We start from the raw sequence: 16,559 nt of genomic DNA on the forward strand, positions 1-16,559 counted from the left end.
ATTTGACAATTTATATTTGCCATTTTGACATGTAGTTAATTAAGTCTTTGTCATCAACAGTTTGTTGTACAAACGGTTTCTCGCTTAACCAGTTTCAACTGTATGTTACCGTCAGATTGTAAATTTTGACATATCGTCATCTAACTATTTTTTGTATATTTTAGTTCAGAATTTAAATATAGAAATTATAAAATGATATAATCGAATAGTGATGTATACGAAAAAAGATTTTTTCGTCTTGTTTTATTTAAAAATTTTAGTAATATGATATATGCATATTTTTTATGATGTAAGATTTTTCAGTATGTTTGTTTTTTTCTGAAATTAGATTTTTTTTTAAATATTCATTTTTTATACGTATATAAATAGTTTTTAAGCAAAGTAAAACTCATTTTATTACTGTATCTAAGAAAATTAATTATTTTAAGAAAAATTAAGCTTGAAGCTTTTAGTTTAGTTAATTTTATTTTATAATTTTAAACAATTGTTATAAGAAATAATAATAAATTCGATATATATAAGACAAGTACATAAAATGATTAAAAAAAAAACAATATGTGGTTCCTTTTATTTAAAAAAAAAGATTTTTTTTTCGATTTTTTTTCAGATTTTTTTTTCTTAAAGTGATTTTCTTTGTGTCTTTCCATGTTTTCTGCTTTCGTCTAATAGAGTTCTATATATTATAGCGGCGTTGTGACCCAAAGTGTCCGCGTAGTCTTTCACCTTTTTGGACCTTAAGATCTCGTCTATCGCATTTACTATTGATTCAAAACTGACCTCTAACATAAGAGATGGTTTGTCACTTTTAAAATGTACAATTTCGGGTTCTAGAAAAAAAAACTAGAATTTTAGGGCTAAAAAAAATACTGTCACCCGCGATTCTAAAATTAATATATCCTATGTGTTCTTCCAGACTATGTTCTATATGTATGACAAATTTCATCAAGATCTGTTCCTGCGTTCTGGAGATACCTTCTAACATACATCTAAACATTCGCATTTATAATATTAGTAAGATGTATATATAAGTCACCGACAGTTAATAAATATAGTTATTTTAAAATGTTACCAGCTTTTACTTTTATCAAATTTTGATATTATTACGTGACTAAAAACAGATCCAATAAATTTGTTTTTAACTAATTATTTTAGTAAATTAAAAAAAAAATGTTAAAAAATATATTTAATCTTACTAATATTATAAATGCGAATGTTTGGATTTACGTATATTTGTCAGAAAGTATCTTAAGAACAACTTCATGGATCTCGTTGAAATTTGGCATAGATGTAGAACATAGTCTTCTAATTTAGTTGATTTAGTTTTTGTCCCGGAGGCCTAATTTAGTCCTCTTTCCCTTCCCACCCTTTTTCTTATAAGGAAAGGATGGGAAGTGGACTTTCCGGATGAGAGGATGCATGAAAGGGAATATATTTTCTTTCTGTGCATCCTCTCCTCCGTTGATTAAAGGTAAGCAACGCATATGCAATTGCGTATGTCTATGGGCAACGGTCACTTCGCTATTTCAGCGATTTCAGGTGACCGCTCGCTCGCTCGTTACCACCTTATGATATAAAAAAAAGCGAACGGAGTCGCGGGCGACAACTATTATGTTACAATTATACTTACTTATATTATAACTTCTTTTATTTGATCTAAATAACGCTTTAACATTTTCATTTTCAATTATATTTTTAACAAAATTCTGTATATTTCGTGCTACATTCGGTTTAATCGGTTCCAAATTACCATTAACACCGGTATGTATAGCCAGGACTAGACTTTCTAGATCTTTTAATTGTTCTTCTAGATTAGACTTTGTGTTTATACGACGATTAATCTTCCTTCTAGAGTTTTCTATATCTATCTTTGGTATAACTTTATGTATTAATGCGTCAACATCAGAATGATTACCATTTTTACGAACTTGTAAGTAAACGTACGATTCTGTCATGGTTAATATAATGGATACTGTAAAAAATGTCTTGTTAAATACGAATCTGGATAAGCAAGAAACTCGGGTTAGAGAGAAATCTCTATAAACGAGAGACTCGGGTTAGAGAGATACTCCTATAAGCGAGAAACTCGGCTTAGAGAGAAACCTCTATAAGCGAGAAACTCGGGTTAGAGAGAAATCTTTATAAACGAGAAACTCGGCTTACAGAGAAACCTCTATAAGCGAGAAACTCAGGCTAGAAAGAAATCTCTATAAGCGAGAAACTCGGCTTAGAGAGAAACCTCTATAAGCGAGAAACTCGGGTTAGAGAGAAACCTCAATAAGCGAGAAACTTGGGTTAGAAAGAACTTTCGATGAAGGCGAAACTCGGGTTAGGATGAGACCTTTATAAGCGAGAAACTCAGGTTAGAGAGAAATCTCTCTAAGCGAGAACTCTGGTTAGAGAGAGGGCTTGCTTGTCCAGGTTCCACAGTATTTTTTTTTCTTTATATTTACTTACCTAAGAAAAAGTAAAAGGTGTTCATTTTTGAATCAATATTCGACAAAAATGTTTTGATAAAGTTCATAAAAATGTTGTAAAGATTTAGCAGAAAATTAACACGAAATTAAATGCGGTTATTAAAATTAATTTAATGTCTTTAATTGAAATGGAAAAGGTTAACACATACGAGTAGTACTGTATAATACTTTTCAAATACCTCGGCAGCTCAAGATCATGCCCGCAGTGCTGTCCTCATTCCTCTACATCCCAACACACCTAATATTGTATTCAACACAGCAATTCGCAGCAAGTTAATAGCCGCTAGGCTTTATCCGCATGAAATTCCATTGATTTTTGTTTTACAGGAAAACTTGGTTTTATTATAGCGTAAAATTTTTAATTTCATATGTCAAAATTCAAATGCTCAGTTGAAAACGAAGATCGTCATTAGCTTAGAAGTTATCATGGCAAAAATCTTTGCTGCTATTGGCTTGCAATTTTTGTCCCTTTCTAACATAACTATTTTCTTCAAATTACTCACCACCTAATTGTAATTGCTTATAAATAAACTATAGCAAGTCGTAAATATAGGGCTTAATAAGGCGATAAGAGCGATGTAGGAAGTTGTTTTTGCGCTTTATTATATTAGTATAGCGCAGATTACCTTGAGCCGCTTAGATATTTGAAAAGAACTATACATTAGTGACGCTATCTTTGTTTTTCTATAACGTAATGAAAGGGATGACAATATGAATCCAAATGCAATTGTAAGGCAAAAACATCTAGGGGTTGTAATAAAAAAATATATTAACAATAATTATATTATTTATTCGATTTCTTTAAATAGGAATGAAATAATCACAAATTAAAGCATACTAAGCACCTGCGAAATAAAACAATTAAGTTTACATATTTACAAACACAACCCGAACACAATAACATGACATGTTGTCACCAGATTAGTCCGACAAAGTTATCTGACAGACATGACATTAAAAGTTAATTATAGTCATTTTTAATAGTGGTAGAGCGAGCTTTAACATCGCAGGAATTGTCCTCGCCTGCAATACGAGCACACAGAAGACACGACACAAGTGAGAAGCTATTCCAACTACACTCTGATGAGTTTAGTACCTTAGGTCTAATTTTACTCCTCTTTCACTTCCCAACCTTTTTCTTATAAGTAAAGGATGACAAGTGGAAGTGGACTTTCCAGATGAGATGGATGGGAAGAGAAAATATTTTCTTTCTGTGCATCCTCTCCGTCGATTAAAGGTTGGTAACTCATATGCAATTGCGTATGTCTATAAGCAACGGTCACTTCGTAATTTAAACGATTTCAGGTAGATATAAAAAAAATCTTGTCATATCTGTTTTCTGTGTCTCTTAATGTTTTTTTTTCTGACATAACTAACCACGATAGTAAAGTCTTATCCGGTCAAATATCCTTGTTTAACTATAGTTTAAATTTATATATATTCTGCAGCACAAAAAGCAAAAAAAAATGCCCTTAAAGTACTTTTGTTCGGGTTAATTTCCTCAGTTGGTTTCTAAAATCTCGATATAATATCGTAAACGGAGATTTTCATCTCGGAAACCCACGATTAATCAAACTTGACTGCATTATATATGTTATAAAACTACGTGAATAAGGTGCAAAATAGAAAAAAAATAAATTAAGTTATGGCATTTAAGAGTTAGACTTAAGTATAAGTTAAATTTAACTTTGACTAATCGCTTATTTCACTGAAGTGTTTGACATTTTCTACAGAATATCAATGTATTGTCTCTTTCATTCTCTTTGGCAATAAAAGAGACGGCAATATGCCATTTAGTTTGTCATGTCCCGATGTTTGTTAAAAATGAAAGGTCAACTTGTCGCTTGCGTGTTACAGATTGAGTAGAAATGTTACATACATCAGCTCTAAGTCCCCACTCAGAGTCTACTCTAAGTGAGATTATGTGATAGTGAATGCTGGTCCAGTGCAAGACTTCACACATTTGACTTTCTCAGATATGTGCAGCATCACGATGTTTTCCTTCACCGTAACAACATACGATAAATGTACGTATGTAACACATTGATACATGACAGGATTCGAACCCGGGAGCTGCAGATTGCAAGTCAAGTGACTAACCCCTAAGTCAGAAACGCTTAAAATGTTAGATAAATGTGTAAATCACGTGACAATACAGTATTATGATGACACGGAGCTGATCTGATGATGCAGCTTCTACATCCTCCATCCATCCATCCAGTTTAGACAGTTTGAATCGTCTTGATGAATAGTTTCTTTTTTTTCAAATTGGAAGCTTACTTTTAATTATGATTTTGTTCTCAAACACTTCAGTAAAAAAGGTTAATTTTTAATTTCAAATAACTAACTATATTCGTAATTCGCATTGCCGCAAACAATTCTTTCAAACGCGTGCTTTTGGTATAAAAGAGATAGATAGATATTACGTGTGTGTGAAAGAGATGGATATATTTTTTTCTTCTGCCTTTGAATAGTTTTGTTCTTCATATGTTATGATATCCTGGTACTTTGTTTATAATTATGGCGCCTAAAAACGTAAATTTCAAAGTCGGGCATTTTTTTTTTAATTTCTTTGTCGCGGTAAATATTTATATGACAAATTTTCTATCGAGCAAAATTTCTTAAAGTTTGAGTCGGGCAAAAAAATACCCGACTCATAGTAGGGCAATATCGAGACAATTTTACATTACTGGGTCGGGCAATTTTTTTTTTGTCCCAGAAAATATTCTCATTTAAATAATTTAATCGTGCAAAATTTGTATCGGGCAAAAAATGCCCGACTTAAAGTAGGGCAAAGTTACCGTAACAATTTTATATTACTGGGTCAGGCAATTTTTATTTGCGACAGTGAATTCACGTGTAAAGTTTTTCATCGAGCAAAATTACTAGCAAAAAATGCCCGACTTAAAGTAGGGCAAAGTTATCGTAACAATTTTACATTGGGTCGGGCAATTATTTGTCCCAGAAAATTTCCTCGTGCAAAATTTCTCGCAATTTGAGTCGGGCAAAAAACTGCCCGACTCATAGTAGGGCAATATCGTAACAAATATTACATTCCAAAGACATAATCCAATAGACATGACAAATCCAACATGTTTCTGTGAATGTTTCAGCAATGCGAACACGACTCACCTCATTGGTCCGTAGCAAAACACTTCTTAAAATACAATAAAAAATATAAGTACATGATATTTAAAAATAAACTTAAATAGCATTAAAATAAAGCTGAAATTTCCACGGACGTATTTATATTAAGATATTTACATACAAAAAGTGCCTCTCTTAGTATTGTCATTCAATACTGTACTCTAAGCACTTAGTAATAAGTGCTATATTCAAGAATAGAAACGTACAAAGTCCTTAATTCACAAAAAAAATAAGTTTTCACTGTCGAAAAACATGTTTAAAAACATGTCAAAGTCAATTTTAACACAATTTAAGAGAGAACACATTTATAGTTAATCGTTATTTTCTCGTAATTTCCAATTAAACAATTTTCAGTCGAATATAATATAGGACGACGAATTTATTTGACCCGGTGGGTATATGTCAAATAACCTCACTATAGTACGTCTATTTAAGATTAGTTTGACAACTGACGCATATAAAATATCTAATTAATCAATCACCGATTCTCCATTAAAAGTTCTACGAAAAAAAACATCGAAAATCTAAGAAATTCTCTAAAAATCTAGATTTTACTCAACCCATATCTAGTGAATTGTCAAACTAACCTATCTTAAACAGACACTATAACTCAATGTCACAAGATCCTTGTCAAACTGTCACGTCTGACAGAACGTGACAACAGAACTATTAAAGAGCCAGATAAATTTCGTCCTAACAACTTTCACAATGGTAACGTTTATAAATCACATAAACATCAAATAACGTAGACACACAAGATGGCGGACAATAACAAGATGGCGGCTGGCAAAAGCGCGGGAGATTTACAGACCAACAAATCATTTGGGTACAAATTAGGTGGTGGTGCTTCTTCACCTCCTTTACAGTATTCACCACGAGACTGAAAAATAAAGAAAACATAATAAGTCACATCAAATCTTACTAGTATAAACTAGCTGTTAACTGCGACTCCGTCTGCGTAGAATTAAAAAAAAAGTAACCTATGTGTTCTTCCAGACTATGTTCTATATGTATGACAAATTTCATCAAAATCCGTTTATTACTTTTGAAGATACCTTCAAATATCCATCCATCTAAACATTCGTATTAATAATATTAGTAAGATGTGAATGGATGGATGTATGGATGTTTGTTAGAAGATATCTCTTCTTAAACTCTTTTTTAATTCCTCAAGTATGATAGCTCCTATCAACCAAATAATGTAGATCTGTGAACTGACTTGAAACTCTTCAGCGCAGAGCTCTCTGCATGGTGGACAGACGACACCTCCACGGTGCAGCCAGCCGCGCTGCATGATCCTCACTTGCAGCACTTGCCCCGCGTGGTAGCATGTATACGAGTAGTTGCCCACCTACATGAAAATTGTAATCCGATTGTCAGTAAAAATGTTTAAACATGCCCGACTATGAGTAATGATGATTGAAAAATGCCCGACTTTGAGTAAAAATGTTTGAAAAATGCCCGATTATGAGTATAAATATTAAAAAAATGCCCGACTATGAGTATAAATATTAAAAAAATGCCCGACTATGAGTATAAATATTAAAAAAATGCCCGACTGTGCGTAATGATGATTGAAAAATGCCCGACCATGAGTAAAAATATTTAAAAAATGCCCGACTGTGAGTAATGATGATTGAATTATGCCCGATTGAGTAATAATGAGTGAAAAAATGTAAAAATGTTTAAAAAAATGCCCGACTTTGGGTTAATATTGTTAAAAAATGCCCGACTTTAAGGTAAATCAGATTAAAAAAGAATTTTTTTTTATTTACTCACCACAATATGTAATCTTCCACTTTGACATTTATATTTGTAGCAACCAGAGCCCCAGTGTTGCCATTCTCTTATCTGAAAACATTAAAAAGAAAAATCGTATTTTTATAACATCCTATATCCTAAACAGATTTTGACAAGTGAGGTGTCATTCGATTCGTATTCTTACAAAGAGTGTCATAAAGTAGATTCAGATGAGTTTTTTTTGGTTGTTTTAATAAAAAAAAGCGTTTTTCAACTTACCTGTCTACATGATTTCTGTTCCCACACTCTGTCGCTATGGTCGAAGCATTTTGAATGCGGTCCGTAATTTTCTAATGCGAAATTAACATCAGTCTCTGAAAAATAACGTAAAAAATAAAGATAAAAAAAAAATTATACCTACTATATTGTCTTTAACCTAAAATGGCAACAAAATGCCGTTCATAGCTTTGTCACTTTGACTTTTAAGAGACAGGATCTTTCAAACGCCCATTGTCTTTTGTTAAAATCGAAAAAAAATCTAATAATTCTTGTATCCTCGATTTGTGCGTGGCAAAGTTCAACAATGGCTTTGCCTAGTCCATTTTTTATATAGTCAAATGTAAGTTCGTAGTAACTTTTGAACAATTCGACTATAAGTCTGAAATACTTATCGTATGGTATAACATGTTTTTAAACATGTTTCCATCAATGTAAACTTACTTGGTGTATTCTCTTCGTATGAACACCGGCTGCCTCGTATGAGGACACTCTTGTGTCTCCAAGTGAACTCCTGCAGGTAGGGGCAGTAGTCCGCCAGAGACACTGACCCACCGTAGTGTGCTTCGTCCCCTGGGGGCACGTTTGGTAGGAGGTCGAAGTGCTGGAAGATTGAATTATATCTAGGTATAATTCTAGGATGATTGTGTAAAATATAGCACTAGATTTTAAGTGAATTTTATCACAATAGATTAGCGAAAACCTCATTAAAATCGGTTCAGCCGTTTTTTAAATTAGCGCACACAAACATACAGACAAAATAACTTATATATCTTACTAATATTATAAATGCGAATGTTTAGATATATGTTAGAAGATATCTCCAGAACGGCTGAACGTATCTTGATGAAATTTGTCATACATATAGAACATAGTTTTAGTTTAATGCCTCACAGATATATTTTCAAGAATATAGATTCTTGACTTTGAGTCCCACTTAGGGTCAGTCAACTGCCCTAAATGGAGTTTTAGACATTAATAATTCGAATAATTTGACGCAAGCGCACTTTGGTAACAAAGTCTTGTGTCAGATGTAGTGAGGGAACATAAACGTTGATATTTTAATAAGGCTAGTGTTGCGATACACCGGCACTGTCGAATTTTCTTCCTAAATAGTTACCTGATAAGCTCTGGGCAATATATTCTCGTGTCGCACCAAATTGCAGAGAACCACAGCAGTTCTCTTTGGGGAACATTCCGTTCTTAATGGATCGCCTTTCACTCTCTCGCAGAACGGCGCTGGATTCTTACGTCTATAGCAATAAGGTTCAAATTAGAATACAAGGAAAGAGAAGGAATCGCTTATATGAAAAAGATCTTTATATATGGACAGGCGATTGTTTTGAAATTACTTTTACATTCCGATATAAATTCTATTTCTTCTTTTTTTTAATTATTTCTATGTTATTCTATCTATATTTCTTTTAATTCTATCAATATTATTAGTTTAATCCTCAGCGCGGCTACAAACTACTAACATCAGCGTCAAATGGCACAATCAAATTGGCACAAAATTCTACTTGCTATAGCCAGTCCATATATAGAGGTAAATTTATGTCAAAATTTTCTATAAAATGGCGGCAATAATTTGACGTTTGTTTGTTTAATATTTTTCCTTTTATTTATTAATTTTATTAATTAACATAATTAATTCAAAAGGTCTATGTTAAGCTTTATCTACTTTAGTTCTTCAAAATGGATAAAATTTAAATATAAATTATTAATTTTTTTTGAAGATTTACTTACTCTTCAATATCCGTTCCATTACTTAGGCTTGTAAATTAAACATATAATGTCAGTAAATATATATATACATATAGAAGGAAAATCCAAAGAACATATATTTTTATTACTTACTCAGTACTATCCGTTGAATTGCTTCAAATTGTTTAAAAAAAAAGATATACGTTAGTTACAAAGAAATCATATACAGTCCAACCAGAATAAAGGAGAATCAAAGAGACCAAATCATTTTTATTACATCTTTATATATATAATTCTTCTGTGAGTGTGTATGTCACTGAACTTCTCTCAAACGACTGGACCGATTTTGATGAAATTTTTTGTGTGTGTTCAAGGGGATCTGGGAATGGTTTAGATTCACAATTTTGTCCGCTGGACAATGTTTTTTAATTAATTTTTTAATTTATTATTAGTTGTTGATTTTGGAATGTTTTACATTGGATCCGACAGACGGCGCTACCATCGCAGTGTCAAATTTTAAATAATATTCGAATTAAAGACGTGTAGACAGGACAACGTCTGTCGGGTCCGCTAGTGTTTATATACATAAGTTTCTAAGCCGATTTTCCGCGTATTCTGTCAGGACAGGTCCTAGACTAGACCCCAACTAGACTCCCCCAGGTCCCAACTAGACTTTTGTTAGCAAGACACTAGTCAAAATCTAGTTTCTAGTTCTCGTTCATCCTAGTTCGACTGTAATTATTCTAACGATAAAAATGATCAAACTCGCGAAAGATTGCTAACCCTTGTTATACACATTTTAAACTATACCCTTTGTTAGTATTATTTTCTTTACTTTCTTTAGTATGAGAAATCTACACTAATGTACGCTCTTAGTTACCCAATTAAGGTTTCTGAGTGTTGTAATTTATGTGTTAAATTTTACCCATTACAATCATATTATTATACTTATAGTAACCCCTTTGATTATGAGTTCAAATTGTGATCCCTTAAATTTATTTCCCGCTAACAACCCCAAGTCGTTGAGAGTCTGTGGCTTAGGGGTTAAGCACTTGAGTTGCAATCTGCAGGTCCTGGGTTCGAATCCCGCCATGTACCAATGTGTTTTTCCATTTCCGATTTACATATGTACATTTATCCGACGTTAAAGTGAAGAAAAACATCGTGATGCTGCACATATCTGAGAAAGTCAAATGTGTGAAGTCTTGCACTTGTCCAGCGTGGTTGACTATGAACTAGTCACTTCTATCTTAAGGTAGGTGATGATGAACAACCCCACCATTATGAAAATCAATGTATCATGTGGAATTAGTAACTTATTTAATGAGAATTTAGCGATTATGAGTGTAAATCTATATTTAAGAGTACTAAGACAGACACCCCCTAAGGGATAGGAGGTCTCATTCTTAGATCCCCTATCTTAAGTAATTTATCTCCTAATAAAGACCAAGAAGAGACCTTAAGGGGTATCTCTTCAAGGACACACTAAATAACTAAAAAAAAAACATATACGCCCGAAGCCACCACCCAAGCGTTCATGAAATACCTCAACCTTTGTGTATTCAGCCATTGTTTGCAGGAGGCCATCGCAAATCTGCAACCCAACCCCCTACCCCAATGTAGGGGGCTCGCGTGTGTATAGTCAGCGCGATACCATCCAGTATCCTCCATCAATGCTAATGTGATACGACTGAATACTGAATTCTGTGTATGTGTTCCAGTCATTGCTTCGTTCTAGGAAGAACAAGACTAATTAGGACTTAGGTAAGACTTTGGATTTAATATGGAAGTATCCGCGTTCCATCTGATGAAAAGGAACTTTAGTCATGTTTCCCTTCCTTTTTAAGGTTTCGTACCTCATAGGAAAAAAACGGATCCCTTATAGGATTACTTTGTTGTCTTTTCTTCAAAAACGCGTGAAGGTATCTAGCTGAATTTATTCTTATAAACATAGGATAGGAAGGGGAATATTCTCTTTCTATGTCTACTTGTGTGTCCTAACAGTGGTAGAGCTCGCTTTAACATCTTCGCAGGAATTGGTCTCGCTCAGTGAAATACCACGACCACACAGAAGACATCAAGTGGAAGCAATTCCGCGTTTCGTTTGATGAGTGTGCGTCCCGGAGGCCTTATTTACTCCTCATTCCCTTCCCTTTTTCTTATAAGGAAAGGATGGAAAGTGGACGTGGACTTTCAGGATGAGAAGATGTATGGAAAGGGAAAATATGTTCTTTCTGTGCATCCTCTCCTCCATCGATTAAATGTAGACAACGCATATGCAATTGCGTATGTCTATGGGCAATCACTTCGCTATTTCAGCGATTTCAGATTGCTCGCTCGTTATGGCAATATATAAAAAAAATACTGCTTTGTTTATCGGCATCGGTAGTTTCGCTATTTCGGCGATTTTACAATTCTTAGTCAAATTGTCTATCACTCTTAGGGGATGTAAAAAAATGAGAAATGTGTTATACTTACTTCAAAGACTCTTTTCTCCCAATGTGTGAGAGCCGTACCATCTCCACCTTGATCTTCTAATTCTGCACCTTCCAGATCTGAACAGTTAAAGTGTTCACGGACCTAAAAAAATTATCTTCATACTAAGACTCGAATAATAAAAAAAATATGGTTACTGAGACGAAAATATCTTCGACAAAAGAGTTTTTGGACTCAGAAACCCACGATAAGACCTATAAGAAAGTACACGAGGAATAGGATTTAAGTAAGTTTGAAAACTTAGGAATCTATATATATATAAAAGAAAGTGGTGTTAGTTACACTATTTATAATTCAAGAACGGCTTTACCGATTTGTCTGAATATTGGTGAGGAGGTAGCTTAGAGCCAGGAGACGGACATAGGATACTATTCATTTTCGAATTTATGCCTTGAAGAGCTGCTTTTTATTTAACTTACTAATATTATAAATGCGTATGTTTAGATGTGGATGGATGGATGGATCTTTGAAGACATCTCTAGAACGGCTGAACGGATCTCGATTAAATTACGGAACACATAGGCTACACTAATTAAGTTTTTTTTATATATCCACGCATACGGAGTCGCGGGCGACATCTAGTATCTTATATTTACCTCTTTAACAACTCTGGGTGTGACAATCATGTGAAAAGTTCGCGACATATAACCACCTCTTATCATCCAGTTTCTACGAGTTACGTTTTTAACTACACGGGATGACCATTTGTGAATCTGTAATCTAGAAATATAAATAAACAATTTAATATAAAGTAAATAAAAAAAAACAAATATTATAAATGCGAATGTTTAGATGTATGTTAGAAGATATGTCCAGAACTGCTGTATAGATCTTGATGAAATTTGTCATACATATAGACCTGTCTTTCCCAAAGTGTGAGATAACGTCCCCTTGTGGACGCTGCAGGTCTCAAGTTGCGGGTTATAGTAAAACGTTTCCTTTACAATTCTCCGTTAATATACATATATATGTCACAATAATTAATTAGTTTAATTTGAAGTTATAGTGGTTTTTAAAATTTTGAAAATTAGGGGGCGCTAAAAATTATTATCAAAGTGGGCAGTAGACAAAATAAGTTTGGGAACAACTGATATAAAACATAGTATGAAAGAACACATAGTTTTTTTCTTAAGACGGACAGAGCCGCAGGCTACAGTCTAGTAATATAGTCTATGTCACTAAGAGATAGTGTAGCTTCCTAACAGTGAATGAATTATTCAAATCAGTTCAGTAGTTTTTGAGTTTATCCAACACAAACAAACAGATCTTTTCTATTTATAATATTTGCCTATGTGTTCTTCCAGACTATGTTCTATATGTATGACAAATTTCATCATGATCTATGCAGCTGTTCTGGAGATACCTTCTAACAAACATCTAAACATTCGCATTTATATTAGTAACTTACTCTTCATCCAGAGGTGGATCTCCAGTGTCTGGTCTTCTTTCTGTCAACGGTTCTCCATTGTCATCTCTGGAAATAAATATTATATTTAAGTATTTGAGCGTCGGTGGCTCAGGAGTTAAGCAAATGTAATCTGCAAGTCCTGGGTTCTGATGTTGCCATGCACTATTGTTTTTGTGTGAAGGAAAACATCATGATGCTCATATCTGACAAAGTCAAATGTGTGAAATCTTACACTGGACCAGCATTCACTATCACAGTCTCACTTAGTGTAGACTGAGTGGGTACTTAGAGCTGATTATCATATAAGTAACAACTTATCTATAAAATTATTCAAACTTTCGTGAGACATTATACTAAACTGATATATAAACACGGCTAAACACTCACGTATATACGTCCGGTGGCGACAGTGAGCGACGGGCCGCGTCCGCGAAATAATACCAGTACCACTCATCCTGATGAAGTGCTTAGCCGTGTTTATATATCAGTTAAACTTACCTATAAAATCCAAATAAAGACACACTAAAACCTAAAGCGTGCAACATTTCGTGTTTCACTGTTGACAGAACAGATGGAAGATCTCGATAATTCGTTGACAATTCTCCTGGACAAAAATTAGCATGACCCGCTACCGGCCTATAGTCAAATAAAAAAACACTTTTTAATTCCAAAATCATATATACAGTGTGTCTATTTAAGATATATTAGTTTGACTATTCACTAGATATGGGATGAGTAAAATATATTAGGAACTAGCTGTCGCCCGCGACTCCATCCACCCATCACATCAAATCCATCTAAACATTTAACATTTATAATATTAGTAAGTTAAATAAAAAGCAATTCTTCAAGGCATAAATTCGAAAATGAATAAATAGTATCCTATGTCGGTCTCCTGGCTCTAAGCTACCTCCTCACCAATTTTCAGGCATATCGGTAAAGTCGTTCTTGAGTTATAAATAGTGTAACTAACACCACTTTCTTTTATATATATAGATTTAATAGATTTTCTATGTTTGTTCTCATAGAACTTGCAATCGAAAATTTCATGATTGTTTTTGATTTACAATATAAATAAAATTGTTTCTTTCTATTTCTACTTTATCCTTCATAACTACATAAAGTAATAAGATATTAAACCAACAGAATAGATTTAATTTTAATTAATTGTGTTATACATAACCAAATAACTGTAATAAATTCAATAAGTAATAAAATACCTAAATTATAGTATGCATTTCTTTGATTAATTTTATAACAAGAGCGATTCTCGATACTTCACAGTTGTCCGCACACGTACGGTCCAACACTATGACAAGTGTCCATTAAGTACAACATTAATCCTCATACAAAATTAATTCTATACTTTATAGACGTCAATTGTCAAACTAATATATCTTAAATAGACACACTATAGTGTATGAAGTAACACAATAAAAAATAAGATAAAGAAAAGGACTGATATCTTTATATATATAATTCTTCTGTGAGTGTGTATGTCACTGAACTTCTCTCAAACGACTGGACCGATTTTGATGAAATTTTTTGTGTGTGTTCAAGGGGATCTGGGAATGGTTTAGATTCACAATTTTGTCCGCTGGACAATGTTTTTTTAATTAATTTTTAATTTATTAGTAGTTGTTGATTTTGGAATGTTTTACATTGGATCCGACAGACGGCGCTACCATCGCAGTGTCAAATTGTCAGACAACGTCTGTCGGGTCCGCTAGTTTATATATATATATATATAATTCATAAGTGTGAGCAGTACATACCTGTCCAACGCAGATTCCTGTTGACAATGAGAAGCGTACGCAACAGTCAAGCCACGTCTACATCTCTCCGTCTCTACAGCACTTACGTATAGCACGAAATCTGTATCTTCTACTCCAGTCGCTTCTATTTCATCTTCCAGCACTTTAAAATAAAATAATAAGCAATTTTTATAAAACAAGCCACTTGAATTAGCCAAAACTGTAAAGTGAACATTGTAAATTATTTTCTACCTTAAAACGACGAAAACAAATCCTATTTCTCCTACATTTGTCAAACTTAAGCCAAATCCACTTCCCCTTTCCATCCTTGTAACAAATTAGATGGAAGAAGGTATGTTCTTTTAGACATTAATAATTAGAATCATTTGACGCAAGCGCACTTTCGTAACAAAGTCATGTGTCAGATGTAGTGAGAGGACATAAACGTTGATATTTTAATAAGGCTAGTGTTGCGATACACCGACATACTGCCGGATTTTCTTCATAACAGTTCCTACATTCAGATCCATCTGGAGTTAGATGGCATCCACACATTAAAATTAATATTAGTAATAGTGACTCATTATTCAAAATCTTACTTCTTAGTAATAAATGCGAATGTTTAGATGTATGTTAGAAGATATCTCCAGAACAGCTGCATGTATCTTGATGAAATTAGACATAGATGTAGAACATAGTCTGGAAGAACACATAGACAATTGCTGGCTTGATTTGAGCTTCATAAACTTCGCCACATTAATATTCTTAGTTATTAGATTAAGCAATATCTTAAAAAAGTGGTATAAAGTTTATACGTATTAGAATAATGGCTTGTTTCCCTTTGAACGTTTATCCTATGCCCCAATGAGTCTCCCATTGAGGCGTAGAATAAACTGTGATTTTTTTTAAGAGGTATCAAACGAGCGAGCGGTCACCTGAAATCGCTGAAACAGCGAAGCGATCGTTACCCATAGACATAGGCAATTGCATATGCGTTGCCTACCTTTAATCTACGGAGGAGAGGATGCACAGAAAGAAAATATTTTCCCTTCCCATGCATCTCATCCGGAAAGTCCACTTCCACTCCCCATCTTTTCCTTATAAGAAAAAGGGTGGGAATTAGGAGTAAAATTAGGTTTTCCTGACGCAAAATGTAATATTTACCTGTTGATTCCGTGGTATCGTTGTTATTAGTTTCTGTAGTCAGTTCTAGATCCTCTTCTAATTTTGTGGGCAACGCTCTGCAGTTATGTCCAGTACTATTGCAGACGTAGCATGGCTGGAAAAAGAACGTGAAATTGTAAATACCTTTGAACTGTATAAGCAAGAGTTAATGTCCGGTGCAGATTGACGAACTAAAGGCGAGTAACTCATAAGAGAAACCTCTATAAGCGAGAAATATCTCGGTCTCTTGGACTCTTAGGTTTCACTGTTTTGTTGCCACCGTAAAACTGTAAAAATTCTTCACGATTTGTTTAGTACATTCCCAAAGTATGGTGGCTACCCGAAATTAGTATTTTAAAATAAATATGATAAAACTAAAAATTTACTGTTTTCGCA

At 33.6% G+C, this 16,559-nt stretch overlaps 2 protein-coding genes across 3 annotated transcripts in view; both read right to left on the reverse strand.

The window, feature by feature from the left end:
* Nucleotides 1–618: 618 nt before the first annotated feature.
* LOC106114249 (uncharacterized) lies at nt 619–2,537 on the reverse strand. Its single transcript, XM_013307374.1, has 3 exons — nt 2,455–2,537; nt 1,628–1,969; nt 619–827 (listed from the first exon to the last, which is right to left on the reverse strand). The coding sequence occupies exons 1-3, from the start codon at nt 2,519–2,521 to the stop codon at nt 619–621; spliced, it is 618 nt and encodes a 205-aa protein (XP_013162828.1). The 5' UTR covers nt 2,522–2,537.
* Nucleotides 2,538–4,526: 1,989 nt separating this feature from the next.
* Invadolysin (leishmanolysin-like peptidase, invadolysin) overlaps nt 4,527–16,559 on the reverse strand; it is a 53,508-nt gene continuing 41,475 nt past the window's right edge. The window contains exons 6-18 of one of the 2 annotated variants that reach the window (XM_013307647.1): nt 16,164–16,278; nt 15,021–15,162; nt 13,744–13,881; nt 13,246–13,311; nt 12,434–12,557; nt 11,820–11,921; nt 10,888–11,075; nt 8,758–8,890; nt 8,082–8,241; nt 7,641–7,735; nt 7,401–7,472; nt 6,841–6,972; nt 4,527–6,501 (exon numbers count right to left, since the gene is read on the reverse strand). In XM_013307647.1, coding sequence (XP_013163101.1) covers nt 6,358–6,501; nt 6,841–6,972; nt 7,401–7,472; nt 7,641–7,735; nt 8,082–8,241; nt 8,758–8,890; nt 10,888–11,075; nt 11,820–11,921; nt 12,434–12,557; nt 13,246–13,311; nt 13,744–13,881; nt 15,021–15,162; nt 16,164–16,278 — 1,611 coding nt within the window. In that variant the 3' untranslated portion in view covers nt 4,527–6,357. The remainder of the gene's footprint in view (nt 6,502–6,840; nt 6,973–7,400; nt 7,473–7,640; nt 7,736–8,081; nt 8,242–8,757; nt 8,891–10,887; nt 11,076–11,819; nt 11,922–12,433; nt 12,558–13,245; nt 13,312–13,743; nt 13,882–15,020; nt 15,163–16,163; nt 16,279–16,559) is intronic. The other variant, XM_013307655.1, reaches the window with a different exon arrangement.

The sequence above is a fragment of the Papilio xuthus genome, unplaced genomic scaffold, assembly GCF_000836235.2.
Source record: "Papilio xuthus unplaced genomic scaffold, Pxut_1.1 DF829673.1, whole genome shotgun sequence".
In the NCBI taxonomy this organism is placed as follows: Eukaryota; Metazoa; Arthropoda; class Insecta; order Lepidoptera; family Papilionidae; genus Papilio; species Papilio xuthus.